Below are 25,337 nucleotides of genomic sequence, written 5' to 3' on the forward strand. Positions count from 1 at the left end.
CGGGACACCGGGACATTGGGACATGGGGACACCGGGACATGGGGGCGCGAGGACACCAGGACAATGGGTCATTTGGACAACCGGACACCGGGACAAGTGGACATTGGGACATGGGGACACGCGGACAATGGGACATGGGGACAACGGGACATAGGGACATGCGGACAGCGAGACTCGGGGACATGGAGACACCGGGACACGCCGCGCGTGGCCGCCCCGCCCCTTCCAGCCGGGGGCGGGGCGAGGGGCGGGGCCGCGCGTGCGCGAGGGGCGGGGCGGCGCGGGCGAGCGCGCGGGAAGGCGGCGGCGCGTGAGTGCGGGGGGGGGGCTCGGTGTGCGGGACGGGGACGGGGACGGGGACAGGGACGGGGACCTGGGGGGGACAGCGAGTGTGGAGCGGGGTGAGGGCAGGGAGAGCGCGAGAGGGACACGAAGCGCCCCAGCGGGCGGGGAGGGGGGAGGAACGTGTGCCAGGGGGGTGGGCGAGGAGAATGGCAGGGACTGGGGCGAGGGGCGGCGTGCGGTGAGTGTGCGAGGAGCGGTGTGTGTGCAGGTGAGTGTGCGAGGAGCGGTGTGTGTGCAGGTGAGTGTGCGAGGAGCGGTGTGTGTGCAGGTGAGTGTGCGAGGAGCTGTGTGTGTGCAGGTGAGTGTGCGAGGGGCTGTGTGTATGCAGGTGAGTGTGCGAGGAGCGCTGTGAGAGCAGGTGAGTGTGCGAGGGGCTGTGTGTGTGCAGGTGAGTGTGCGAGGGGCTGTGTGTGTGCAGGTGAGTGTGCGAGGAGCGCTGTGAGAGCAGGTGAGTGTGCGAGGAGCAGTGTGTGTGCAGGTGAGTGTGCGAGGAGCTGTGTGAGAGCAGGTGAGTGTGCGAGGAGCGGTGTGTGTGCAGGTGAGTGTGCGAGGGGCTGTGTGTGTGCAGGTGGGTGTGTGGCTGGTGATACATGTGCAGGTGAGCACACAGTGTGTGTGCGTGCAGGTGAGTGTTTGAGGGCTGGTACAGTGGACAGGTGTGTGTGCAGGATTTGGTCCATGTTCAGGTGTGTGTGCAGGGGCTGGTCCGTGTTCAGGTGTTCAGGGGCTGGTCTGTGTTCAGGTGTGTGTTCAGGGGCTGGTCCATGTTCAGGTGTGTGTGCAGGGGCTGATTCGTGTTCAGGTGTGTGTGCAGGGGCTGGTCCATGTTCAGGTGTGTGTGCAGGAGCTGATTTGTGTTCAGGTGTGCAGGAGCTGATTCGTGTTCAGGTGTGTGTGCAGGGGCTGGTCCATGTTCAGGTGTGTGTGCAGGAGCTGATTCGTGTTCAGGTGTGCAGGAGCTGATTCGTGTTCAGGTGTGCAGGAGCTGATTCATGTTCAGGTGTGTGTTCAGGGGCTGGTCCATGTTCAGGTGTGTGTTCAGGGGCTGGTCCATGTTCAGGTGTGTGTTCACAGGCTGGTCCATGTTCAGGTGTGTGTTCAGGGGCTGGTCTATGTTCAGGTGTGTGTGCAGGGCTTGGCCCATGGGAGGGAACTGCTCCGCGTGAGTCCCAGCAGGCAGGTGTCCCTAGTCCCCAGCCCCTGTCCCGCCGCAGCCGCCATGGAGGTGAGCCACTCCCTGAAGGAGCGCACCATCGCCGAGAACAGCCTGGTGATCCTGCTGCAGGGCCTGCGCGGCCGCGTCACCACCGTGGAGCTGCGCGACGAGAGCGCGGCCGCGGGGCGCGTCACCAGCGTGGACGCCTTCATGAACGTGCGCCTGGCCCAGGTGACCTTCACGGACAGGCAGGGCGCCGTGTCCCAGCTGGACGAGCTCTTTGTGACCGGCAGGAACATCCGCTACATGCACATCCCCGACGAGGTGGACATCCGGGCCACCATCGAGGAGCAGCTGCAGGCCATCCACAGGGTGCGCTACTTCGGGGGCCGCGACAAGGGCCGCAGGGAGTTCCTTCCTGCCAAGGACAAGTGAGGGGGCCTGGAGCTGCCCACAGCAGCTGGGATGGACCCGGGTGGACGTGCCTCTTTGGTGGACTGCCAGCTCCCTCCGTGCCACCCAGTGACGTCCCCCAAGGAACATTTTCCCCCAGGGACTTGGGGTTCTGCTGTTCCCCCCACCTGCAGAGGAGCAGGACTGTTTTTTGTAGTGAATAACACCCCGTAAAGGCTCTGTGGTCTCTCTGCTCGTTTCCTGTTCCACTGGCAGCTGCTCATGTCCCTGCTCCAATGGCCAAAGGACCCTTGGCTGGAACTGCCATCCCACTGCCCCTGGCTCAGCCTTTCCGTGCCCACTGAGCAAAGGACTTGCTGTCACCAGCAGCCCACCACAGCCTGTGCCCAGGGGGCCCCAACCCTGCTGGTCCCAGCCTGGAGCTCAGGGTGTGGGGGTTCTGTGGTCCCAGTCCAGGGTGTCCCAACCCAGGGTGTCCCAAATCAGGGTGCTCCAGTCCAGGGTGTCCCAACCCAGGGTGTCCCAGTCCGCCGATCCAAACTCAGGGTGTCCCAGTCTGGGGGTCCAAACTCAGGGTGTCCCAACTCAGGGTGTTCCAGTCCAGGGGTCCCAGTCCAGGGGTCCAGACCTAGGGTGTCCCAAGCAGGGGGTCCCAATCCAGGGTGTCCCAGCCCGGGGGTCCCAGTCCAGGGTGTCCCAGTCCAGGGGTCCCAGCCCAGGGGGTCCCAATCCAGTGGTCCCAGCCCAGGGTGTCCCAGTCCGGGGGTCCCAGTCCGGGGGTCCCGGTGCCGCCGGCCGGGGCTCTGTGGGCGGGGCCCGCGGGCTCTGTGGGCGGGGTCATCGCGACAGGCCCCGCCCCTTGGCCAATTACGGCGCCTTCGAATCTCCCGCGTGCTCACCAACCCTGCGGGCTCCTGGCCCCGGCCTGAGCCAATCAGCGACGGGTTCATCGCACCACAGCCAATCAGCGTCCGCTGCTTTCTCCCCTCGCTCTGCACGCCCCAACGAATCAGAGCCCGCCGCAAAACCCGGTCCGGCCCCCGGGCTCTCCTCCAATCACCGCCCGCGCTGTCGCCATCGCCCAATCAGCGCCGCCGTTTCCCCGTTCCGGCGGCGGCCGGCAGGGGGCGGGCTGGTAGCGGGGGGCGGTGGCGGCGCGTCACTTCCGGTGCCAGGCGGCCGCCGGAGCGGAGCGAGGCCGGGCCGGGCCGGGCCCGGGGCCATGGGTGAGTGAGGGCTGCGAGAGAACGGGGAACCGGAACCGGGCCATGGGTGAGCGAGTGGTGCGAGAGAACGGGGAACCGGGCCATGGGTGAGTGAGGGCTGCGAGAGAACGGGGAACCGGGCCATGGGTGAGTGAGGGCTGCGAGAGAACGGGGAACCGGGCCATGGGTGAGCGAGGGGTGCGAGAGAACGGGGAACCGGGCCATGGGTGAGTGAGGGGTGCGAGAGAACGGGGAACCGGAACCGGGCCATGGGTGAGTGAGGGCTGCGAGAGAACGGGGAACCGGAACCGGGCCATGGGTGAGGGGTGGGAGAGAGCGGGGAACCGGAACCGGGACCCCCGTGACTGAGTGAGGAGGATGAGACAGAGCGGAGGGAAGCGGGACCGGGGCCATGGATATGGGTGAGAGACGAGGGAGCTGGGGCTGTCGGTGAACGAGGGCGAAGCAGGGACCGGGGTGGAGCGTGTGGACACGGCCCGGGACCCCTCCCCATCCCGGTCCCGCCGTGATCGGGCCGGGCCGGGCGCTGCGGGCAGACGCGCCGCTGGTACCGATTGTCCGCCGGGCCTGGACGGGACCGAGCCGGGGGAGTCCCCGAAGTGCCGGGGGCTCGGGAGGGCTTGGCCGCCCGGGACCGAGCCGGGGGAGTCCCCGAAGTGCCGGGGGCTCGGGGGGGCTTGGCCGCCCGGCTCGGCTCGGCGCTGCCGGTGCTCTCCGGGCTGGGGGGCTGCTGCCAGCACGGGGGCAGGTCCGGGGGGCCGGAGGAGGCACAGCCCGTGATTGGGGCTGGCTTTGCCTCCAGCCTGGGCAGGAGCGTTTGGATTCAGACTTTTGGGACCTCGGTGCCGAGGAGGAGCCTCGTGTGCCTCAGCAGTGAGTAGGTGAGGGCTGTGCCTCTGAGTGAGGGTGAGTAACATCAGCAGGTGTCAGAGCAGGGACAGACCCTGCCCTGCACTCCGTGGGAGCTCACCCGAGGGGCTGGGGGACCTCCCACCCCCAGAGCCAGGTGCTGTCCCTCTCGGGTCGTGGCCTTTGGGAGCCCTGATGCCTGTGCTGTACTGAGGGTGTGGAAGGTCTCACTGATGGGGGGACCTCATGGGACATCATCTTCACCCCCTGCACGGGAGGTTGGGACATCATCTTCACGCCCTGCACAGGGGTTTAGGGTTGTGCCCATCCAGCTGCTCCCTCCTGCCCAGGCTGTGCTGAAATGTGCTGCACTAGAGCTGGGGATTCAGTTCTTTGCTAGTTTAGAGCCTTAAGTGTGTGGGCTTAACATCTGCTGGTATGAACAGGTGTGCTGGGGGTCTGGGGCTGCAGTCCCATGTCCAGGGGGAGCTGCAGAAGTCAGAGCAGAGGCCGTTGCCTGATGTGGTGGGGCTGAGCCACCCCCCCTCTGCCATGTGCTGTGGGACAGCTGGCTCCTCTGAGGCAGCAGGGGAGGTGCCTGGCACCCAGGTGAGGCGTGGCCTGAGGGACAGCAGGGGAGCACTCACCTGCTGGCACGGAGCCCTGGGCTGGCAGCACTCAGGATTCAGGACGTATTTCCCCATTGCTGGAGGGCTGGTGCTGCATCCGTTGTTTCTCAGTGGTACCTATGCTGAGGGTTTGAGCCCATAATTGTGCTCCTTAAAAGCAAAGTTCAGCTGGGCTGTGACCCTCGGGATGTTTCAGAGCTTGGGACAGGCAAAGGAAGCCTGATAGGCACTGAGCTGGGCTGTGATTCAGCACAGAAAGGACATCAACCTGTTGGAGCCAGTCCAGAGGAGGCACCAACCTGATCAGAGGGCCGGAGCACTTCTGCTATGAGAGAATTGGACTTGTTCAGCCTGCAGAAGAGAGCCTTCAGGGTGACATAAGTGCCCCTTGCAATACCTGAATGGGCTGCAAGAAAGATGGACAGAGACTATTCACAGGAGCCTCGAGTGACAGGACAAGGGGGCATGGCTTTACACTGACAGAGGGCAGGGTTAGATGGGAGATCAGGGAGAAACTGTTCCCTGTGAGGGTGGGGAGGCCCTGGCACAGCTTACCCAGAGAAGCTGTGGCTGCCTCATCCCTGGAAACGTTCCAGGCCAAGTTGGACAGGGCTTGGAGCAACCTGGGGTAGTGAAAAATCTCTTTGCCTGTGGCAGGAGGGTGGAAGGGTCCTCAAGGTCCCTCCCAACCCAGTCCATTCTGTGACTCTGAATAGGGACAGCCCTGGGGGTTGTGCCTGAGCTGCCCAGTGAGCTCAGGGGGTGTTACCTGTGCAGGGGCTCCCAGTGCTCCAGGCAGGTGCAGCGTATGTTTCCTTCCTGCCTGGGAGCTCTTGCTGGACAGAGTAGGCTCTGTGTGGCCATTTTCTGTGTGAAACAGCCTGTTTTGAGTAATATTTTTTTGCAAGTGTGCAGTCAGTGTGTTGTCACACTGCAAACCCCAGGAGCATAGGCCTGGCAGCGTGTGCAGGTAACTTCAACACGTTTGTCTGCAGGTAGGGCCAGGTGAGTCACTGCTGAAAGAAACTGCAGCCACACCTCGCTGGAAGTGTCAGCACGTGTGTGGGTCACACTCTGTGCACACAGAGGTCCTGCTGCAGGGGCTTATGGCATATTGATAGTGTCAGAAGCAATCAATGAGAAATAAAACCTTGCCATACAGCCCAGCCCTCAGCCCCGGTGGGGTTTGGAAGGTGAGCACGGCCTGACTGCAGGCACACACCGGGTCAGGGACTCATGCGCTGGGGCAGCAGCGCAGCCTCCAGTGCTGCAGCTGCATTTCCAGGCTCCTGCTGTCAGCGTGTTGGGCTGGAATGGGGGCTTTTCCTGGTGGATGTGGCCTGTGCTGCAGCACGAAAGGGTTAAGCTGAGGTTGGTGTTTATGTAACCAAAGAGGGAACTCCCAGAGATGAGTCCTTGGCTATCTCATGTGTTGATGCATCAGAGGGCTTGCAGAAAGCCTGGCTTGTTGCTTGCGCCGTGGTTACGCACTGGAACCCTGTGCTTCAGAGTTTCCCTGGCTGCCGGGGGGACAGCCAGGATGGAATTTGCTTTCCCTGCTGTGTGACCTGGCCTGTGGAAGCCTTTTTTTGTCCCTGAGGAGCTGGAGACTGAGCACAGCTGGATGTGGGTGGAGGTAAGGTGTGCCGGGTTCCTGCAGGGGCTCCCAGGTGCTGGCTGAGCCTTGTTCATGTGGGATTCAGCTGATCCACAGGTTGGGCTGAGGCAGGAGGATCTCCGTTGGGCAGCTCAGAGGTGTTCCTGTCTCCCAGCTTGTAGAGCTCAGCAATTCCAGACTCCCCTGGGAGCCTTCCAAGAGCACGGGGCTGTCCCAGCCCCTCGTGCTGCGCCAGTGCCCCAGGATTCTTCCCGCTCCCGTGGGCAGAGAAACTCTGTGCCTGGTTTTGAGCGAACTTCTCGCTTGGGGAAGAAGTTGAATGAGTCTCCTCTGGGTTCCAAGAACCCTGTGAGTCAGGGCTCTGTTTCGGGAGCAGGCTTCCCTTCCCGGAAGGGCAGCGCAGCGGAACACAGGCTGGACTGAGTCATCCAATGGGCTTTTTTTATAGATATATTGTTGCTTCTCGTGGAGAACCGTTCAACTCCCAGAGCCTTCAGTAACTAACAGTTAACATTCCTGCAGCGGGAGAGGAGTGGAGCCCACCCTGATGCCCCCACTCCTCCTCCCCACATGCCCGTGTGAGATGAGGAGCAAGGAGCCAGGGAAGGGCTGAGGCTTCCCCTGTGCATTCCATATTATCTTTAGGGATGAAATTGTTCCTGGCTGGTGTCGGGAAGGCTGAGCTGGCTGCAGGAGGAGGGACAGACAGGATGAGCCTGGTTTGGCACTGAAGAACAAAACAAAAGTCCTGTGACTGAAACTTTGAAGGACGCTATGTCCAGAAAGGAACTTTTGCCTGATTAAGAGTCATTCGAATATTAAAATGCGTATCAGCTTAATGAAGTACATGCTACCACTCATGACTCTCTTGCTCAGTTTGCCCCCTAGGTCATGCTGTGTGTGGTGTGGGAGGAAAAGGGTGGGCTGTGGATGAGGGGGGCAGAAATTTCAACTTTTGAGGAGGAAGAAAAGCTAAAAAACCCTTGGATATACTTGGCGGGTGACTCTCCTCTCTCTGCTCCCAAGGTGGGATGATGTCTTCTTGGTCTGTGAGGTCTCTGGATGTGCTCCTGGTCTCTGAGGACCAGCTGGGACACAAGGGGTGTGTTTCTGACCAAATTTCATGCACTTAATGCAACAGCCTGCTTTCCTTGGGATCTGCCCCGCAAACATTCCCTTTAATCCCCCAGCCAGTGACTCCTCCGCAGGCCTGCCTGATCCGAGCTCCGCCCGTTCTCAGGGAAGCTTTTCCAATGAGAGCAGAGACTGTCCCTGGGCGTGCTGATGACTCGGCTCTGAGCTGTTCCTGGCCGGGTTTGCCCGGGAAGGAGTGAGGCAACACTGGGATCGTTGCTCCTTGCAGTGACACCGACCTGCTGGTGTTCCATGTGGGAAGCTGGGCCGTGCTCCAGCTTTTACCCATTTAATGTTTTGTTCGGGGAGGTTTTTAGGTCGTGTTCAACACACAGCTTCCCGTGAGCCAGGCTTAAATGTGACCCTGGATTAACCATCACTGATAAATACTGCCCACTGTGGTATTTGGGTGGGAAAAGGTGCAGCCTGATGCTGCTCATGTGATTCTGTTTTTTCGCTTTAGTTTTGCAAACATGAAGGCTGCACAGAGAGGGACAAAAACCTGTGGAGCAACTCTGCAGCTTCATCCCAAATGCTCCAGCTTTTGGCTTCAGGAGGGAACACTGGGCAGGGATGCTGCTGCAGTGGGTGGTGGGATGTCTCCATCTGTGGGCTCCAGAGGCAGGTCCCTGGAATGGTGTGAGCTCCTCAAAGGAGCTTCTTCTCAGCAGTCCCGAACTTCCAGCAGGTGCTCTTGGGTTCCCCAGCCCATCCACTGCCTCGTTCACCACAATCAGCTCATCACAGCAGTGGGGTCAGCACTTTGGGGTTCCCAGTCCTCACACAGGAAGTGTAACCAGCACTGAGCTCGTGCTGTGCCCTTGGTGCAAGACAAGCCCCCCAAAAGTGCAGTGGGGGCTGGACCAACTGCTCTGGAGCCATGAGTGGTTCCTGTGCTGCTGAGTAATCCTGCTCATGGCCCAAAGGTGCCTTTTCCAGCTGCAGCTCTGAGCTGTGGCTGCTGGACTGCAGGACCTGCTCGTTCCTCCTTCTGGGATGAAAAGGGCTTTCCTCATCTCATGTTTTCCATTGTTGTTACACCAGGCACTGGGACATGCACTAATTCAGGAATTAAACAATTCCCTTAAGCTACATAATTAACAGGCATTACATTTAGGTCCCCAAATTAATTGATTCATAATTCTATTAAAGCCCTAGCTAGCATACTGAGAGGCTTTGGACTGGCTTTCCCAGTGAGATGTTTGATAGATCTTGTGTGTCACATCAAAATCAAGTACAAATTTCTGTGCTGGACTTATAACTTTGTATGAGGGACCATTTTTGTTCCAATGGCAGGACAAGAGAGGAGGGTGGTTTGATTCAGCTTGGATTTGGGGGGAAAGGATTCATCTGTCTACAAACAGGTGGGACTTTCCAGTTCTTAAGACTGAAAAGAAAAAAATCAGTTTAACATCAGCAGGATCAGTCTTGAGAGAGAGCCTCTTCCATTGCTGCAGGGAACCAGGACAAACCCATGTTTAAAACACTCCCCAGGGACAGTGGTATCAGATACTGCTCTGACCCAAGCTCTGTTAACTCCTAGCATGATAGAAAGTTGCTGGTGGTGGCAAGGAGTCTCTTGGTGCTCAGTCGGGTGTGTCTGAGGTTCTGTTAAGCCCAGGCAGGTGCTGCATGGCCGGGGTTCCAGTGGAGCCTGTGTTGTCCCTGCTCCAAAGGCCTGCCCTGCATCACTTTGGGTGGAGATGGGTGACATGGGAGCGTGTCCAGCAGTGCGGGGACTGAACTTCCAGAGCCCTTTTATTCTCTCACCAGGAGCTTCAATCCTTTTCCAAGCCCAAACAAACAGAGATGTTTGGGGCCATAAAGGTTCAGTGCATCCTGTGTTATCACAATCAGAATAATCCAGAACCACAGCATCAAGTGTATCTCATTTCACATTGCAGAGTCCTCGACCTTTTGCCCATCCAGCCTTCTCCAAGGTGACAACTCCTGCCTCCTGAGACGTTGGAAAACCTAGTTTGGAAGAAGAGTAACGATACAGTTGATGCTGAACTACGTGAGTCCTCAGGGTGTTTTGATTACAGTAGCACCACTTACACCAGGCAGCCAGATTGCACAGTGGATTATCTCGGAGCTCCTGTGCAGGGGGTTTCTCCAGTGGAAGTGTTACTCACATTTCCAGCTGAGGTAGTGATGTGCAAGGAGAGGAGGAGTTCATCAGGATGTTGGGTCAGGGATGCAGAATGAACAGCAAGGAGCATGTGGGGGTCAGAACCATGTCCTGTTCAGCTCACTGGGATGGTGACACTGCTCTGTGGAGTCAGGAGTGCAGGGATGCAAAGTCTGCTGCAAGGCTCCTCCCTTTATCTGCTGGCTGTTGCTGGTCCTGGACAGGTGCTGCTGGATGAATCAATGCAGTGAGATCAGCCTGTGTCCACAGAAAGGGCGGGACTGCCAGAGGGTGAACTTCACTCACAGGGAGGTGATTTATCAATCTCTTACGTGGTGAAACACCTGCGATCTTCTAAAACAAATATGTACTACCCAAGAAATATTTTCCCCTGTCTGTTGTAGTAACCTCTTAGGGAAGAACTCCTGGGATTGGGTTTGAGTAAGGAAATGGAGCTGTGCTTGGATCTGCTTCTCACCTACTCCCCAAAGTATCTTTAAAAAGTGACAGCACAGACATTGAATGTGTAGATGTTTGCAAAAGTCTTTGAAACCATTTTCTAAAATCTGGAGATGAAAAGGAGCTGTACTGGGTGCAGAGCTTCCCTTGGCTGGAGCTGATGGATGTGCAGAGCTCACACCACACCCAGCAGCTCACCTGAGAGATGTTTTTCCAGCTAAACTGAAACAAGACTTCTTTTGTTTAAGTCATAAACCTTGAATTTATTTGGCCCTTTAGGTCTTGGCTTTGCAAATTCTCTTTAGATTTCTGAGCAGCAGAAAGTGGACGTTGGAAATCAGACTTTCTGCATTTCCTGAATAAGGAGGAGGTAGCTGAGTTTTTAGTAGTGCTAAATAGTGGTGATGTGTGGACCTTGAATAGATTCCTAGATGCAAACCATGAGATTCACATCTAATAGATCAAACGGGGTGGCTGTGCAGGAAAACACACGTGTTGTCACCAGTGTTGCCTTCCACTGGAATGTCCATTGGAGCATTTCATAGTGTGTTAGTTCTGAACACAGCATTGATCCTGCACGTGGAGGCTGAGGTGACAGGGTTTTCTGTGCTGGAGTCGAAATTCCAGCTGCACTGGATGTAGGAGGATGGAGATGTAATAAGGTCAGAGTCTAATGAGGTACAGAGAGAGGGGACTTTCTTCAAGGCTAAAAATACATTTTTGAGAAAACATTGTGAACTGAACTGAACCTCACAATAACTGTTGTGCTTGTTTTCTGTGCCCTTGTTGGGAAAGGTGGAAGACACTAATTTTTGTGGTCAGTTTTGTGCGTTCTTGGCTGTTTGAGGAACAGACTCAAGCCTCTGAGGGACTCAGTGCGTGGCTGTGATGCCTGGTGTGGATCCTCTGTGGAGAAACCCCCAAAAGGCTGCAGCAGCAGCAGACACCCATACACAGGGCTAACTTGGGCATCTTCTTTCGGAGCTTTTGGAATATGTTAATTTGCAAACTTGTTTTTGCTGTAAAACAAGCTTTAATTATCTTGACTTGTTCCCACTATGTCTCTCAGACAACTGTTGTAGGAAATGTTGCCCTGAATAACGAGGCTGATTTATGCCTTGGGAACTGCTCTGAGCCTGCAGCCCACCCCTGGTCTGTCAGCAGGGAGCCGGGGCTGTGTGCAGACACACAAGTAGGCAGAGCCACCAGTGCATCTGTAGGTGAGAGCCTTCCAGTAGAAATCAGGGATAACAAGAGAAAATAACTCAGTGGCTCATCGGATGTGATCTCTTGTCTTTGAAGAGCCGAGGATGAAGCGGCGAGCATCGGACAGAGGAGCTGGGGAAACATCCGCGAAGGCAAAGGCTCTGTGTGCGGGGATTTCCGGGAATAACGCCAAGAGAGCAGGTCCTTTCATCCTGGGTAAGCAGGGAGGGGGCTCTGCACTTGGCAGGGTGGCTGCTGGTGGCACAGCTGAAAACAAAAGGCGCTGTGGGGTGAGGGGAGGCAGGTGTGTAACTCTAACCTGAGAGCGCAGGTCGCTGGATGTGCAGAGCAGCCTGGGAGCTCCTGCTGCTGGCCAAGCTGAGGAGATGGGGGGTGCCAATGCAGCAAGGCAGGCAGGGCTTGGGAGAGAAAGAGATCTTGATTTTACCCCCTTGGGGTTTGTTTTGTTTTATTGAACTCTGTTCTTCAACTTTGTAAAATACCAAATTCATTGGGAGGTTTTTTGATTAGAGCTGTGGGGAGATGTTCGACCCTGCTGGCCTGGAATGTGTTGTCACAGCATGGGGGCAACTTAACAATTCACTAGTGGTACTCAAAAAGTGGCATGTACCAAGGCAAGGCCACTCTGCCAGCTCTGGACAGTTGCTAGAATTGTTGTTGGTTCAGAACTGTCAAAAATCATAGACTTCACATTGGAAACCAGTGGAAAATCAGTTGGAGCTGACTGATTTAAGGTGAGGAGTGGAGACTGTATGTTAACTTGAAATCTGGGCTGATTTGGACACCCCTGAGCCATCCCTGCAGAGGTGGCAGCTGTGTTCTCAGGTGTGGCAGTAACAGTTGCCATGGGTGTTGCTGTGAATGTAAGAGCTGTGTGGTTCAGGCATGCAGACATTAGGACTTCTGCAAACAGCTGGGCCACGTGTGGGCTTTGATAAATGTTTCTCCAGTGAACAAATGAAACATTATCCCAAAAGGTTTCGGAGTTCCAGACCTTTTTTTTTGGTTTTAGATTTGTGAAAATGCGCTGAAGCTCCTGCAAAAAAGGGAACTTGGTGCAAGCAAACATAACTAGTGACAGCTGATGTAACCCGGGTTAGTCACTGCTGCTGGAGGGAAAACAAGTCTGTTTCTGCTTTGTGCTGTAGGTCCACGTTTAGGTAACTCCCCTGTGCCAAGTATTGTTCAGTGTTTGGCAAGAAAGGACGGGACAGATGACTTTTATCAGCTGAAGGTAAGCAAACTGCAGCCTCCCAGACCTTCAGGGCTCTCCAGCTCCTGTGCAGAAGCACTCGGGCAGTGAGTGAGTGGTGTGGGCTGAACCAGGGCAGTGGGACACAGCTGCTGCAGGGCCAGATCCATGTCCAGATCAGCCTGAGAGGAGGCCTGTGCTGCTGTGCTGCTCTCCCAGAGCCCTTGGATCTGTACCTGAATGGGGCAGCTCCAGGAGGGTGAAAGCACCTGGGACATTTGCAAACAGCCACCTTTCCATGTTAATGAAGCTGCTGCTGTGCATTCTGCACAGATGGTGCTGAGTTCAGACCTGTGGCAAGAACACAACCATCAGGGCACTTCCACCAGCTGTAAACGCATGGGAATGCCAAAAATGAGAGAGGGCTGGGGGCATTTGTGTGCCTCTGGGAGCTGTAAAGGCATTTTCCCTTTTCCTGAAGATTCTCACCTTAGAAGAAAGAGGTGATAAAGGAATAGAAACCCAGGAGGAGCGACAGGGCAAGATGCTGCTGCACACGGAGTATTCTCTTCTTTCCCTGCTCCACAACCAGGAAGGAGTGGTCCATCATCACGGGCTCTTCCAGGTACACTTGGTCACCATCCAGGCTGGGGCAATGCCAGGGGTTGCTGATGGATTGAGCTGCTTTTGTTTGATGTACAGTTCGTGCTGACCCTGCTCTTGTGTGTCCAAGTTGAGGTTAACCACCTCAGAGCTTCTTCAAACAGAGCTCTGGAGACTACAGTAGGATTTTGGGAAATGTGAGAACAATCACGGGTGGGACGGGCACTCAGCACCCCCCCTTCAGCCAGAACAACAGCTTGTTGTTTTCAAATTGCCAATTTCACTGGCATATTAATTAGCACCTTTTAGAATTAAATTTGTGCTTTCTGGTCCCTATGCTGTTTATAACTTGTCAGAGGGGACAAATAGCCAAGAAACTGTTTCAGCAAGTTAAACCAGTCACTGTGCTGGTTAGTTTTTGTGTGAGTGGATTGTGTTGCTGTTGGTGCCTTTAGGGCTGTTCACTGATGTGAGGGGCTGATAGCAATTACTGCTTTGGCTCTTGGTATTGCCTGACTTGCTGGTTACATTTTGCCAACACACTTTTCACTTGAGACCATCTGTACTAAATCTTAAATCAGCCAAATGTCCAGCTCAGCTGTGTCCTGTTCACTGTCATGGAAGAACTGCTAACTGTGCCTGAAGATTTCTGTTCTTATGAAAGGTGTGTTGGATCCCTCTGTTCCCAGAGGCTGCTCCCCTGCAGAGCTGTCCTGGGTTCAGCTCAAGGTGTCTGTGTGCACACAGAGCAGAGACTTCCTCTGCCTTCTGCACTCCTCCTCCTCCTCTTCCTAGGAAAAGTTCTTCCCTGTGAGGGTGGTGAGGCGCTGGCACAGGCTGCCCAGAGAAGCTGTGGCTGCCCCGTCCCTGGAGGTGTTCAGACCAGGTTGGACAGGGCTTGCAGCAACCTGGGATGGTAAAACCGTTGTCAGGGGATGGAATGAGACGAAGCTTGAGGTTCCCTCCAACCCAAACCAGCCTGGGATTCATTAAGTAGAGCTCCTGTGTCTTTCTGAAATCCTGCTTCAGGACAAAGACCAAGCAGTGTGATTGCATTTGCTTATTTTGAGGTCACCCCCCAGTTACTGAGTTATTTACTCTGCCAGGCTCTGAGTGTGTGCCCTGGAGCTTCCCTGAGGGGTTGCTGCTGTGTTTGCCTCCCCCAGGACCGAGCTTGTGAAATCATAGAAGATCTCGAAGCCAACAGGATGGTCAGGAAGATGAAGAAGCGCATTTGCCTGGTGTTGGACTGTCTCTGTGCTCATGATTTCAGTGACAAAACAGCAGATCTGATCAATCTGCAGCATTATGTCATCAAAGAGAAGAGACTCAGCGAGCGGGAGACCGTGGTGATATTTTATGACGTGGTACGAGTGGTAGAAGCATTACACAAGGTGAGAGCTTGGAAAGAGAGCTGGGAGGCAGAGCTTCCCCACATTACAGCAGTAGATGCTTCAGAACTTCCTGGGGCAGGCAGTGGCCAGGTTACAAGGCAGGGATGTTAGTGTTCTGCATGAGACCTCGTGCCCCGAGCCCTGCAGTGCATTCCCTTCCCTCCCTGCTCCTCACGCTTCTGGATGATGCTGTGGTGGCTGTGGGCTGTGGAGAGGGGCCAGCTGGGCTGAGGGCAGCTCAGGAGAACCACAGTGTGGTGAGCTCAGACAGGGGCACTCGGAGAGGAGAGCAGAGCCTGATCAAACGCAGGAAACAGAAACTGTTCCCTTGCGAAGCACAATAAATCACAGTGTAAGAATTGATTGGAGATCAGAACCTCAAGCTGCAAGTTTCGAGATCAATGAACTAGAAACTATTATAATAAAGATGGATTCTGCTGATGTTTGGCTCGTTCCCCTGTGGCACAGGACACGTGAGACAGGGCAGTGCAGCGTGGGTCTGGTGAAGGAATGCTCATCAGATTGCTCTAACCCAGCCTGGACACTTCAGTTTCAGGTCTCTTGGATACACTCAGTCTGTCTTTGTGTTCAGAGTAGCAAATTTGCTTGTTCTGTCCTGATCACAATCAAAAGTGAAGGGCACAAAGTACTCAGGGTGAAACCTGACCTGAAACCTTGACCTGGGTTATTTCAGAGTGTGCAGATGCCATGATTTCTTTTTAGTGCTCTTGTGCAAGTATGAAATTTATACTTCTACAACAAATAGGCTTTTGCTTATGTAATACTCCTGTATTTTTTACAGAAAAATATTGTGCACAGAGACTTGAAACTAGGAAACATGGTGCTAAACAAAAGGTAAGTGTGCTGGAGAGCTGCTGGCCTGGCAGTAGTCTTGTTTCTTCCTTGAAGCAGGTTTCTGATGCAAACACAACCAAAGGCAGCACTTGTTGAGTGCTCTTGTGCAGGAAGGTGAAGAAAAGGGAAGCAGGCTGTGCAAAACCACAAATCCAGCTCAAAGGTATATAAATTAATCTCCAAAACTGAATTTAGCCCCAGCTAGGTAGTTCATTTTTCTCACCCAGCTTAGTGGCCCCTTGTCAGGACTTCTTTTTGGATTCTAAATGCTGAAAACTCAATTTTATAGTAATTTAGTAACCTGCAAGAGAAGTATTGATTTTATATATATTAAAAAGAACCAAAAAAACATGGTGGTTGGTTCTGTTCCCATCATTCACCCTCCATCATGCCAAAGGCATTCCCAGCCCTGCTGGCTGTTCTACAATCACAGCAGTGTTAGACCTGACTGCTGCCCTGCTGTGTTTTTGCTAGCAGTGAAATATTGACTTATCTAAACAAAAGCACTTCTGTCCAGTGTGTATTTGTGTATGAAATGGCTCCCTTGTTCCACTGCTGCTTTGACAGGAGCCTCTGGAGCCTGGCAGGTGTTGGATGCTGGTGCAGACTCAGAGAGGGGCAGGAGATCAGCAGGACCTCAGGGCAGGGGGGGTGGCCTGGCTCTGCTTGGTGGCTCTTTGGAGCTGCTCAGTGCCTTGGGGTCTGTGTTCTTTAGCAAGCCTAGTTCAGCTCACATCCTCTGCTCTCTCCTCCAGGATTGCATTACTGACTAAATATTTTGCACTTACTTGAAGAATGAGTGGAATTCATCCTTTTCACACTGTCTGGGTTTCTGTAGAATGAATAAAAAGTGGGAAGGCTGGAGCTCTGCAGGCTTTGAGTCTACAAAGCTTGCTGGGCTCACAGCTTGCTGCTTTCTCCTCCCTAACACTGAGAGGAAATGGATTTTATCTACAGAGCTTGAACTTCTTGGTTCCCCCCACACACACACAGAGCTGCTGCTGCTTCTCAGGGCCACCTCTAAGTTGTTTCAAGTTGTTTCTGTAGAGCTGCTTTAAGGTAAATCTCTTCTGCTTGCTGCTTTGATTCTCCTCCTTGCTGGAAGAGGCAGACAAAGGTTGGTGCTTTAAAGGATCCATGCAGAACTTCCCTTCTTTTCTGGGCACTGAGTGCCGGGGAGCACCCCACCAGTGGAGCTACACCCAGGGCCCCCCTAGCAGGGGGAGGTATTTGCAGCTTTGAACACGCTTGCCAGAGTCACTCTTTGTGTTACATCTCTGCTTTTGCTTTCTTCTCAGCGTTGGTGAGGGAGAGCTGCAGCCTGTGCAGCAGTGAGTCACAGGGAAGGGTGGGAGAGGTGTAAGAGCCATCTCCATGGAGAGGAGCAGCCCGTGGGGCTGAGCAGAACCCTTTGTTCTGCTCCAGCCGTGCTCACAAAGAGCCAGGGCCCTTCTCGGGGCAGGGAAGCAAGGTAACAACGTGGCACTGCAAGGGCCTGGCAGGCAAGTCCCACCTGGGGCTCCCTCAAACTTCCTTCCCCACAGACATTAAAGCCTCTCAGGTTTCCTCTAAGGCCCTGCAGGAGGAGTTGAGTGATTACAGATTAGATCAGATTTCAGGGGCTAAATAGAATCAAGCAACCCTGAACATTTTAGTGTCCTATAGAACACTTAGTCTTTTAAATCCTTAACAAATCCTGCAGCTTGTTATTCAGCCAGGGAAGTCTCCTGACAGTTGAAGCTAACACTTCTTAAACACAAGTCTGTCTGTTTTAATAACCAGCTCTCCATGGCCAGCCCACACTTGGTTCATTTCATTTGTCTGTGAGACTGGCTGGAAATGTTTCTTTGTTATTGTGACTGACTTAATCCATTCTCTCAGGTTCTAGTTGTGAAATACTTTTCAAGAAATCTTGCAGACAGTGTTTTTGTACTCGTACCTTTACATTGTAAGTTAAAATCCAAATTATCTGAATGACAGGGAAGATTAATGGAACAATAGGTTTGTAATTAGCTCACTTGCACTGGAAAAAATTGTTAATGGGAGCTGGCAGTACCATAGAGAAGTAGGGGTGAACTAACAAAGAAATTCTGTGTACCTGCAGCTCTGTCTTTTCTGTGTGAGGTTTTTGGGTGTTGATCAGGCTTTGTGTTGTGCACACTTGTGTGTGGAGAGCGGTCCTGTGGATCAGATGGAGCTGCCACCAGGCTCCTGTGGGGGACTCTTGAGTGACACAGGCGTGCTTGTGCTGAGTCTGATCACAGCTCCTGCAGCTCCTCTGGTGACTGTAAACACACGGTGCTCAGGGGCCAGGCACGGGGCAGCTCCCACAGGGTGCTTTCCCTTAGTCCCAGAAGATGCTGTGTGGAGAAGATGGCAGCTGGGAAGTGCAGGGCACAGTCAGCAGCTGAAATAAACCTCAGCTTTGTTCACACTCGTGCCCTCCAGTGGTCAGGCACACCTGGGGAAGATCCTGCAGCTCTGGTGCTGCAGGCTGGGATGCTCCTGGGAGATCAGCCAAGGCTGCAAGATGAGCCAGGTACACTCTGTGCTTACAGCCACGCTGACACAGGCCACCCAGACATTGTCACAGGGCCTTTTGCTGCCCCTGTGAGTGCCTTGCAAGCCTTGCTGGCAGGCATGGAATCCCTCTCCTTTGGGACAGAGTTCATTTTACAGCTCTGTGTGTCTTCTCCCAGCACTTCAAGCCCCCCAGAAAGCCCCACAGGCACAGTCCCTGTTCTGGAGTCAACTTGCTGTCTGTGCTGCATGGCCTGTGTTCCCTGACACCCTGTGCTTCTCCCCAGGACTCACAGGATCACCATCACCAACTTCTGCCTGGGGAAGCACCTGGTGAGCGAGGACGACCTGCTGAAGGACCAGCGTGGCAGCCCTGCCTACATCAGCCCAGACGTGCTCAGCGGTAGGAATTCCCCTCCACATTCATTTCACTCATTTGTGCTCCTGACAGTAAATAAAACCACCTGTTGTGTTCCCATATGCACCTTCATAAGAGCCTCTTAATTAAGGTCCAGTTAGGAGACTTGGTCTGGTTTTCCAGCTGGGAAAGTTGGAGGGGAGGAATGAGCCTGACTTTTTTCTTAAGGCTTCTCTGAACTTCAAAGCTGCTTCAAATCTGGCTGTTCCCAAATGAGTCTGACTGCAGACAACTTGATCTGGTTTCAGTGTCAGAATTCAGTTCCTGAGGCTTTCCTTAAGCTGCAGGTAAAAGCCTGGGCCCCAGGGGCAGCCAGTCCAGATCCCAGCAGGATGTCAGTGCGTTCCAGCTGTGCACTAAGAGCCCCAGTTCCTCCAGCTGCTGCTCACTTCCAGGAGGGAACTAGTGACCCTCTGGACAGCTTCTGCACCAAGTGAGAGGAGTTACTTAAAATTAAAGGAATGATGACAGCAGGCCAAAGCAGTCTGGGTTGGATCCCCCCCTCCAGCAGCCTGGCCTGTGCCTTGTCTCCAGCAGAGGCTTTGAGCAGAGTCTGGCTCCAGCACAGAGCAGCTTTCCCTGGTGTCCTCCTGCCTTTAACTGTTCCCAGTGCATGGGACCATCAGGAGCAGCTGTGTTCTGTCCAGCTGCTTCAGGAGGTTTCTCTCCTTGAGCTCTCATCTCTGTTCTGTTCATAAATCTTTGGGACCAGATGGGTTCCACCCCAGGGTGATGAGGGAGCTGGCAGATGAGCTTGCCAAGCCGCTCTCCATCATTTACCAGCAGTCCTGGCTCACTGGGGGAGTTCCAGATGACTGGAAGCTGGCCAATGTGACACCCATTCACAAAAAGAGTGGGAAGGAGGATCCTGGTAATTATAGGTCAGTTAGCCTGACCTCAGTACCTGATAAGGTAATGGAACAGTTTATATTGATCTCATCACACAGCACTTGCAGCATGGCCAGGGTATCAGACCCAGCCAGCAGGGCTTTAGGAGGGGTAGGTCGTGTTTGACCAGCCTTGTCTCCTTTTATGACCAGGTTGGATATTAGGAGAAAGTTTTTACAGAAAGGGTGATAAGGTTCTGGAATGTTCTGCCCAGGGAGTTGGTGCAGTCACCATCCCTGGGTGTGTTTCAAACAAGCCTGGATGTGGCACTGGGTGCCAGGGTTGAGTTGAGGTGTTGGGGCTGCGTTGGACTTGAAGATCTCTTCCAACATGGTGATTTTGTGTTTCTGTGCTCCTGTACCAGCCTTTGAGCAGGCAGGAGTGGTCGTGGCTGTCAGTGTAGTGTCCCAGGCATCATTTTGGGGTTTTTTCCTCTCATGCAGGTGAGGCAGATCAGTGCTGAAGGCTGCACGTTCAGGTGGGACTGTGCATACAAAGCCTCTCCCTCTTGTAGATCCTGGTAGCAGGCATTAACACATGACTTGCTTGTTCCTGGTATCCCAAGCAACTGTACTGCAGAAATGCCCTCAGAGGGAGCCAGTGCTGGAAGATCCAGCCCCAGTGGACTCCCCTCAGGAGGTTTTTTGTCAGGTTTGCAGGCAGCAGCAGTAAATGTAGCCAAGCTCTTCCATCCTCATCTGCCAGGCAGGTTTGAGGCACTTCCCTCACGGCAGGGAAGGGAGCAAAGGCAGGCAAGGAGGTGGATCCTAGGGCTTTTGCAAGCCTTTCCTGTTCTGCAGGATATCCTGAGGCCCTTGTGACCAGATGGATGATAGAAGCCAACTGCTCTGCAGGAGCTTGGAGCACTTGTGGCTCAAGTGGCTGAAGGAGCCTACAAGGAGCTGCTCCTTTCTGCTCCAGGGTGCTGATCTATCCAGGCCTGCAGCTACCTTCTCATGTTTCTTCTCAGGGCACTCTTGTGGTATCACTGACCACGGGGCACTGAACAGGCTGTCTTGGCTGATCTTTGACAGCTGAGGCTGCTTGAGACCCTGCAAGGCACAGCCTTGGCTCAGGACTCATCCTGCTCTGCCCAGCCTGGCTCTCACTGCCATTGTGCTGCACCCCTGCTCTGCTGTGTGCCACCTCCCTTCCCATGGGGCCCATCCTGTGCTCCAAAACGTTCTCCCAAAACTGCTCAGGCTGCAGCTCCCCTCCAAGTATCAAGGGGGAAGTTACTTGAGGACATTCCTTCAGGCTTGGCGCATCCCTCCCTCTGTATTGCCGGTGCTCCTGTGCAGGGGGAAGCTGGAACGCCTGAGGAATTAATCATTGTTGTGGGTCTCCAGGAGAAGCTGTCTCTGCTGAGGGATGGCTGCTGAAATGTCACAGCAGGAAAAGTTAGAGGAGGAGGGAGAGGTGCCTTTTTCTGAGCATATAAAGCAAAGAATAATTAGTACAAATACCAAATGCTGCGGCAGTGACTCACTGTGTGAGTCAGAGGAAGTCTCTCCCCGAGTCCTGTGCTCTGCTGTTGCACTGGGGTTTGATTATGTGACCCTGTCCATGCTGCTGTGTGCTGATTATTGTGACCAAAGGGGCTTAGAAGCAGCATTTCCATCAGGTGAATCCTGGGGCTGCAGCAGCCTTGGGTTAGGGCTTGTTTAGTGTCTTTGTCTAAATGTCTTTGCACAGGAAAGCACCTTCCTGCACGCTCTGTGCCTTTACATCTGGCTTCAGTGGCTGTGTGCTGGATTCATGCCACAGTCAGAGTCCCTTCTCCATGGGCTCAGCTTCATCCTTCCTGCTCTTCTTTCCTGCATCCTCCTGCCCTGTGCTCCCTGGTCCTTGAATTCCCTCTACCTTGCAAGCTGGGTGGCTCTGTGTGAGGAGCACTGACCTGGGAACTCCAGCACAGCCGTGCCAAGTACCTGCTGCCCTTGGTTCACAGCAGGGTGTTCCTGCTCCACAGGGAACAGGAGGACACTTGTGGGGAGATGGACAATTTCCTTATTCGCAGAGGATGCGCCTTGGAAAGAGTTTTGGTGTCATGTTACGGGAAGCCTTAAGTGTTTTGGTTAATGCTTAGAAAAAGGGTCCCATGTGAGGGTTACTCAGCACCTCTGCTGTGGGAGGTGAGGGGGTTGCCAAGGCTGTGCTTTCCAGGATTTTCAGGCTGTGTGTGCCCTCTCCTGCAGGCCGGCCATACCGTGGGAAGCCCAGTGACATGTGGGCGCTGGGGGTGGTGCTGTTCACCATGCTCTACGGCCAGTTCCCCTTCTACGACAGCATACCTCAGGAGCTCTTCCGCAAAATCAAGGCTGCCGAGTACACCATCCCCGAGTGAGTACAGCCTGCCCTTCCTGCCTGCCCACGGGGCCTTACTGGGCCAGCTGCAGCTGGAGGGGCTCCCCTCAGCACCCCAAGGCTCACAGCAGTATGACAACAGGAAGCAGGAGCAGGGCTGGGACGTTTTGTGGGAAGGTGAGGCCGGCTCAGAGCAGTGGTGGCTCCTGTAGCTCCTGGCTCCTGTCACTCTTGGCCTGTGCTCCCAGCAGTGGTGGCTCCTGTAGCTCCTGGCTCCTGTCACTCTTGGCCTGTGCTCCCAGCAGTGGTGGCTCCTGTAGCTCCCAGCCTGTGCTCCCAGCATGTCCATCCTGGCGCACTGTGCCCACCCCAGGCTCACCCGTGCTGTCTGTCCCAGGGATGGCCGGGTCTCGGAGAACACTGTGTGCTTGATCCGGAAACTGCTGGTCCTGGACCCGCAGCAGCGGCTGACGGCTTCTGAAGTGCTGGATTCCCTCAGCTCCATCATAGCGTCCTGGTATGTGCAAGGGGAGACAGGACACACTGTCTCTGGCCACAGGCTGTGTTGTTCCAGCTGTGGCTGGCTCACCTCGCCAGAGGAGAGTCTGGGAACTGCAGTAAGCCTTTAAATCCCGTGTGTCCACCACCGTGTGCTGATGGATGCAGCTGGAGAGGCCTGTTCAAATGCTTATGGCAGCCGTGGCCATCCCAGTGGGATCACCCTGGGGCTGGGTGAGGGTGGCTGAGCCAGTGCCATGCTCTGGATCCCGATGCTGTGCTCTCCTCCAGGCAGTCCATGTCCTCGCTGAGTGGCCCTTTGCAAGTGGTGCCGGACATAGATGACCAAGTGGCTAATCCTGAAAACCCCCAGGAGGTATGTTTCCCTGCTTTCCACAGAACCGCTTCGCTGTGCCAATCTGTCTGTGATGTCACCCTTTGAGTCCCCCAGCTGGGAAGGGGAGGGTGGGGAGGACAGAGCCGAGTCCCTCACGTTGTGCAGCGGAAGGAAAGGCCAGTGCTGCTGGGAGCAGAGGCACATCCAGCTGGCTGAGATGCCAGGAAGTGAGCTCGGCCCCGGAGCTGATGAGAGCAGCTCACTCCCTCTCACCCAGCTGGGAATGCTGGGAGGAGGCAGCAGTGTTGGCTCTGGCTCCCAGGGAGCTCTGCCATGGGAGCAAACATCCTGTTTTCCTGCCGGTATGTTTCATGCTGAAGTGTCGGCCGTGGCCTGGCTGCCCAGGGACAGCCATGCAGGACCTGTGACGGTGCCACAGGGACAGGGGTCAGGCAGCTGCAGCCTCAATGCTGCCAGGGCTGGGATGAGCCGTGTCAGGCCAGAGCTGCTGTGCTGGCCAGAGCTGTGTCCTGGTGGCACTGCTGGCTCACGAGGAGTCCTGCCTGCGTCCCCAGCAGCAGGTCCCTTTCCTGCGTTATGACCCCAGTTATCCCATGGTAGCTCAGGCCCATCAGAGGAGCCGTGGGGCTGCCAGGTGTGGCTCTGACAGGTTGGTCTCTGCAGGTGAAGGTGACAGAGGAGTGCTCCCAGTACGAGTTTGAGAACTACATGAGGCAGCAGCTGCTCTTGGCTGAGGAGAAGAACACCTTGCATGAGGCCAAGAGCTTCCTGCAGAAGCGGCAGTTCGGGAACATCCCGCCCGTGCGGCGCCTGGGCCACGACGCGCAGCCCATGAACCCTTTGGACGCGGCCATCCTGGCCCAGAGGTACCTCCGGAAGTAGCTTCCCACGCCCCAAGAGCACGAGCACCACCCTGCAGTCTGCCCTCACCTCGCCTGCTCCAGCCTACAGCAATACCGGTGTCCCACGACGGGGAATAATGTAGCAATCCCGAGCTCTGTCCGGGGACACGCACTCACACCCGCTCCGGACGGAGAAGACTTTTGGAAAAGCTAGTTTTGGAAGCAGCAACCTCTTGGCATCTTCTGGAATCTGTTTTTTAAAATCGAAGCCTAGATGACTAATCTGCTTTTGATCATGACTGTAATCTACCTCTCTTGTCTTTTTAACCATGCTGTTCTCTGGATCGAGCAAAGCCCGTGGGAAAGGAGGAGACTCGCAAGGGTGAAGCTGCTGGCACAGAGCCGTGGCCGCAGCCGTGGCGCCCGCTCCGTGTGGTTTGAATAAGCTTGGATTTATCAGGGTTTCTCGAAAGGCAGAATTTCTTGAAACCTCCCACTTCCCTTCATCTGCATCCGATCTGTTTCTGTCCTTACGTGCCACCTGGTCTGGCCGCGCTGGCCAGTCCTGCGTGGCCACCGCTGTGACCGGAGAGCCCGGCCACTGCCTCAGGCAGGAGTTGAGGAGTCATCCGGGCAGGGATCAGATCCTGTCCCCAGTTCAAAGGTTTTGCAGGACTTGGCCTGCCAGGGCCCCTGCCCCTCTCCCACCTCTCACTGATTCCTTTAGTTTGTAAGGATCTATGATTTAATCTTATTTTTCAGTAGCATATCCCAGATGCAGTTACAGTTGCATTAATTCCGATTTAGCGTTTTCCCCCTCAGTTGTGGTACAGATGTAATATATGAGTTATAATGTGAAAAGCTTCCCAAAATAATTCGCCTAGAGATAGGAGGGGCTGGCTGAAGTCTCTACTGTATTTGTTCCCAGCTTTTCTTGCCATCCCATCCCAAACCTGGGGCTGCCTCTGCCCTCATGCCAAGGCAGGGGAAGGACATCCTGGTTTGTCCCCTGGTGGCGCTGGAAGAGCTCTGAGCTGTGCTGAGAGCAGGAGCGATTGTTTCTGAGCCTCATTTATGAACTGGATGCCTGTCTTGCCAGATGAACTGTTCTCACACAGAGCTCCCAGGGCTCCCAGTGCCCTGCCCAGGGCTCCTGCTCAAGGCAGCACCTTCTTCAGCTGCCTCCTTCCCTGCTCCTGGCTGCTCCCAGCCCTGGCATCACCCTCCTGCCAGCCCTGTGAGCAGGGAGAGCTGGAGCTGGGGGGCTGCCCTGCTCTCTGGGCCCAGCTCCTGCAGCACAGCGGGCGTGGGCAGGGAGCGAGTTGCAGATGTTTGTAGCGTGTTGTTGCCTTTTCTTGCCCCGGGCTGGGGAAGGGGACGGGGTCCAGGCTGGGCCACCCCAGCAGTGGCTTTGTGGGGACGGGGGGCTGGAGCTGAACCTCCCTGGCCGTGTCGGGCATTACGTCCTGCCTGCGCCTCGCCAAGGCCCTGGGGCCAGGCAGGGCCTCGTGAACACTAACACAGACCAGCTCCCTGCCCCGCCCCAGCTGAGCCGCTAGCCCCAACTCTTTCGCCTTATTTATTTTGAAGATGGTGGGTCTGTCCCGTGGGCCCATCACCCCCTGTGCCACCAGCAGCAGGGCAGGGATCCCCTGAGCACCCCAGCAGGGCCCTGCTCTCTCCTTCTGGTTCTCTCCTGCCTCGTTCCCTGTTTATTTTTACTGTTTTTCCCCAATGTTAAAGCAAAAAGCAATATTCTGGGACTCCCCGAGGCTGTATCATACCAGGATCCTGCAGTGGCAGCACCGGTCAATTCACTTGTGCTAAGGCAAACTGGAAGGGGGTGGTGCAGGGGGCATGGGGGGGCCACAGGGCCACGGCGGGACAGAGCCTGTTGTAAGGAAAAAAATGAAAAAGAAAAAAAAAAAAAGGATAAAAATTTGTATAAAGACGTTATTTTTGTACTACATCGGAACTACTCCTGCATGTCGGCAATAAAACTTCATAAGAGAGCCCAGTGACCCCGCAGGGAAGGGGTGGGAGGGATGGGTGGGATGGGGGATTTTGGGGTACTGATGTGCTCTGGGAGGGGGGGCAGGCTCACAGATCAGCCCTGAGTGCCCCATGGAACCCCAAGCGCTGTCCTGCCCCAAGGCCCCGTGCCCTGAGTCGCACTGAGCCTGTCCCTCCCGGGCCAGCCCGGGGTGGCCGCTGGGGACAGCGGTGATGCGGAGCCTCGTGTCCCCGAGGTGCGGCCCCAGCAGCCCTGGCGTG

At 55.2% G+C, this 25,337-nt stretch overlaps 2 protein-coding genes across 7 annotated transcripts; both read left to right on the plus strand.

The window, feature by feature from the left end:
• The first annotated feature begins 235 nt into the window (after positions 1-235).
• Positions 236-2,134, plus strand: LSM10 (LSM10, U7 small nuclear RNA associated). 4 transcript variants are annotated; one of them, XM_038160734.1, is made up of 2 exons: positions 236-310; positions 1,560-2,134. In XM_038160734.1, the coding sequence occupies exon 2, from the start codon at positions 1,565-1,567 to the stop codon at positions 1,934-1,936; it is 372 nt and encodes a 123-aa protein (XP_038016662.1). In that variant the 5' UTR covers positions 236-310; positions 1,560-1,564; the 3' UTR covers positions 1,937-2,134. The 4 variants fall into 4 exon arrangements, with proteins under 4 accessions (XP_038016662.1, XP_038016661.1, XP_038016660.1 ...); XM_038160733.1 differs by having other exon boundaries at positions 250-310; positions 1,536-2,134; XM_038160732.1 differs by having other exon boundaries at positions 263-310; positions 1,466-2,134.
• Positions 2,135-3,061: 927 nt separating this feature from the next.
• On the plus strand, positions 3,062-25,075 carry STK40 (serine/threonine kinase 40). Of its 3 annotated transcripts, none has more exons than XM_038160900.1 (12): positions 3,062-3,141; positions 9,276-9,388; positions 11,264-11,383; positions 12,337-12,422; positions 12,862-13,005; positions 14,150-14,377; positions 15,180-15,232; positions 18,040-18,155; positions 21,257-21,401; positions 21,763-21,882; positions 22,155-22,239; positions 22,885-25,075. In XM_038160900.1, the coding sequence occupies exons 3-12, from the start codon at positions 11,272-11,274 to the stop codon at positions 23,101-23,103; spliced, it is 1,308 nt and encodes a 435-aa protein (XP_038016828.1). In that variant the 5' UTR covers positions 3,062-3,141; positions 9,276-9,388; positions 11,264-11,271; the 3' UTR covers positions 23,104-25,075. The 3 variants fall into 3 exon arrangements, with proteins under 3 accessions (XP_038016828.1, XP_038016829.1, XP_038016830.1); XM_038160901.1 differs by having other exon boundaries at positions 3,088-3,187; XM_038160902.1 differs by lacking the exon at positions 3,062-3,141 and adding an exon at positions 3,380-3,439.
• Positions 25,076-25,337: the final 262 nt, after the last annotated feature.

The sequence above is a fragment of the Motacilla alba genome, chromosome 23 (assembly GCF_015832195.1).
Source record: "Motacilla alba alba isolate MOTALB_02 chromosome 23, Motacilla_alba_V1.0_pri, whole genome shotgun sequence".
Taxonomy (NCBI): Eukaryota; Metazoa; Chordata; class Aves; order Passeriformes; family Motacillidae; genus Motacilla; species Motacilla alba.